The 2,893-nt window shown below is 66.1% G+C and overlaps 1 protein-coding gene across 1 annotated transcript in view; it reads right to left on the bottom strand.

Moving 5' to 3' along the window:
- The window catches only part of TMEM179 (transmembrane protein 179), a 4,560-nt gene extending 2,579 nt beyond the window's left edge, over positions 1-1,981 (bottom strand). The window contains exons 1-4 of the mRNA XM_049611972.1: positions 1,874-1,981; positions 1,376-1,524; positions 682-819; positions 63-141 (exon numbers count right to left, since the gene is read on the bottom strand). Of these exons, the coding sequence (XP_049467929.1) occupies positions 63-141; positions 682-819; positions 1,376-1,524; positions 1,874-1,981 (474 nt within the window). The remainder of the gene's footprint in view (positions 1-62; positions 142-681; positions 820-1,375; positions 1,525-1,873) is intronic.
- Between the last annotated feature and the right edge of the window lie 912 nt (positions 1,982-2,893).

Here is a 2,893-nt window from a genome sequence, read left to right as displayed (position 1 = left end):
CCCTCCTACCTGAACAACCCCGCCTACCGGGACAGGCCCGCCTACCCGGCAGCCCCACCTACCTGGGCGATGGCAAACTGGTCGTAGAAGGCAGAGTTGTCCACGTTAAGCTCCAAGTTGATGTCCTGGAGCTCTTCGCAGCTGAAACACCAAGGCGCAGGGTGGCAGGTGACGCCAGGACACGGGGCATGGGGAGCGGCATGCAGCACCCCCAAACGGTGAGGCAACTGTCCTAGCCCCAAAGGCTTCATCCCTGACCCCCTCCAACCAGAAGCTTCTGCTCCCGCTCCTCCCCATCCCTATCGCTGTCTTCCAAACCCTCCACGACCAAATCCGGCCCAGCACTCAGCCCAGGCCTCTGCCCGCGAAGGCAGCACAGGGCGGGATCTCCAGGGCCTGTGCTGTGTAGCCATATCCGGCCCTCCAGGGTCGAGTGCGCTGGGCCTACGTACCCCCTCCCCCCACACACATTCGGCCTTGATCCACCTCCAGGGTGTGGGAGGTGCCCTACTTTCACTGAAGGGGGTATTGAGGCCAAGGGGGTGGGTCCCAGGAAGTCCCTGGCCAGGTGTGCACAGGTGGGGGCACAGGCAGCAAGGACAAAACCCCGAGCTCAGAATGGGATTCATGCGCCAAGACGTCGGCTGGGGGCAGTGGGGGTGGGGTGGGGCCCAGGCGCACCTGTGGGACACGGTGCCCTTCTCGGTGATGGCATCACACCACATGGTGAAGCCCACGCTCACAATGGTGCTGGCGATGAAGACGAGAAAGACCACAGAGGCGCTGACCAGAAGGTTCAGGAAGGCGTAGAGGAAGGAGCTTCAGCAAAGGACGGGAGGGGACAGTCACCACGCGCCACCACCAGGGTCCCCATGACACCCCAGCAGTGCCAGGAGACAGCTGACGTGTGGGCCCGATAGGGTGACGGGGCCCTGTGGGGCCGCCAGGGCCACTTTCCCGTCCCTCACTGTCCCTCACCCCGAAGTCCCATGCTGACCCCGGGCTGCCCAGCCCAACCTCCCGGAGACCCAGCGTGGGGACACGTGTCAGCACCGCCTTCCGGAGGAGGCAGAGCCAAGACTGAACCCCAGGACGTTTGGTCCCAGAGCGTCAGGACCAGCGCATGCTGACAAAGCAGGACGCCCTTCCCAGGCCGTTCCTGACGCGGCTGCCCTGAGGCCACGTGCCCACGTGGTCATCGACGCCGCTGGCCTGCACCTGCGTCAGGGGCTTGTGGTGTGACCCCGCCCTCATCTCCCCACTGCATCCTAAGGCCCTGCTGTGCCCGGGGAGGGGGTGGGGGACGCAGGAGGCAGGGCCAGGAGGACAGAGCTCACTCGGGGTCCACACGACACGGCCCCACCAAGGTGCCTACACAGGACACCAGCGTTTGCTCTCCGGCCGAGGGGGGCGTGTGGCTGGGGCACGGCAGCCCACCCCGCCAGACGCCCCTGCCCCACTACCCGCCATCTCCAAATCGCCCCCTGGAGACTCAGAGTCCCGGGTCTGGCTGAGCCTGGGGACCTGTAGGGTGGGGGGACAGGGACGCCCTCAGGGGGGACGGCAGCCCCGGCCACACCTACCGCGTGGACATCTGTCCATCGACACATGGAGTCTGAGGGGCGAGATCGACCCAAACTGGCTTCACGGAGAACACATCCTAGAGGTCTCAGCTGGGGCCCCAGCCAGAAAATCGTGAAAGCTGCTGTCGGATGCGGTGGCTTCCCCCGGGACGAAGGGGGATGCACGCACCGTCCATTTTGCATTTGTCCCCACCTGCACCCGCCACGCGCTGACTGAGCACCCCCTCACCCTGTGCTGGGCCCTGAGGACAAAGAAATAACCATGCCCCGGTCCTGGCCCCGGGAGGCACCCCAGCCTTGGGCGGGCGATCAACCGCGGCCAGCAGCACGTCCAGCAGGGCCAGGGCTGGGGGCGTGAACAGGAGGCCGGAGGCCCGAGGCTGCAGTCCCAGAATCATAGCCAGCGGGTCTGCGCCCACGTTCACACGGATGCGCGGCACGTCAGCACCACTCCCAGCTGACCGGGGCCATCGTCAGGGCCGTGACCAGACAGCTCAGTGTCCAGGTCACGCGTGTTTGCGGCGCAAAACTCCCTGCGTTCGACTTCCGGCGGGGCCTGAGCCGCCGGCCGGGCGTTTCGTCGTGGGTGGGTGGGCGCCGTGCCCCCTGCCCACTGCAGACGGCCCGAGGGCTGCTGAGTTCCCCGACTCTGCAGATCATTGCCTCTCCATCCTCTGCCCAGGGGGCTGACCCAAGTAGACCACGGCAATGACCCCTCTCCCCGGCTCCTGGTTGAGCCCAGCCAGTGGGGACCGGGCAGGGGTGGGAGAGGCAGTGAGTGTTCATCCCCAGGCCTCTGCTGGGGGGGACGTGGGGAGGGGGGATGCCCCCTGGGTGGCCGTCCCTCCACTGAAGGTCACCACGTCTCTTCCGGTGCCTGCAGCCAGGGGAGGTGACAGGGCCGTCACAGGGCCCAGGCCTGACCCACATCCTCGTCTCTGCCGACCGCCCTCCTCAGGTTACCCTCACGTGCGTGAGCCTGAGCATCTGTTCCCAGCTGGGACCCCGACAGACAGCTCCAGACCGCAAAATCCACCTGGCCCTGGGCGCTCTGAATAAGAGGCCCGGAGTTACAAAGAGGGGTACGTTGGGGCCAACCCCACCTCCGAGGCTGTCACTGGGGACAGCAGCGTGTCAGCTCCAGCCCCCTCTTTGCCAGCGGGGTGACCTTCAGCAAGTCACTTTCTGCGCCTCAATTTCTCCCTCTGTAAATTGGGCAGCAAGAGCCCCCCACTGGGTCACTTTGGAAACTGAGGGAGCCTGTGTGGGCAGGGGGCTTCCTCCTGAGCATGAGCACGCCCTCCCTCCCC

The sequence above is a fragment of the Panthera uncia genome (genome assembly GCF_023721935.1).
Source record: "Panthera uncia isolate 11264 chromosome B3 unlocalized genomic scaffold, Puncia_PCG_1.0 HiC_scaffold_1, whole genome shotgun sequence".
NCBI lineage: Eukaryota > Metazoa > Chordata > Mammalia > Carnivora > Felidae > Panthera > Panthera uncia.
The sequence above is the reverse complement of the archived record's forward strand: the minus strand, read 5'-3'. Positions and strand labels throughout refer to the sequence as shown.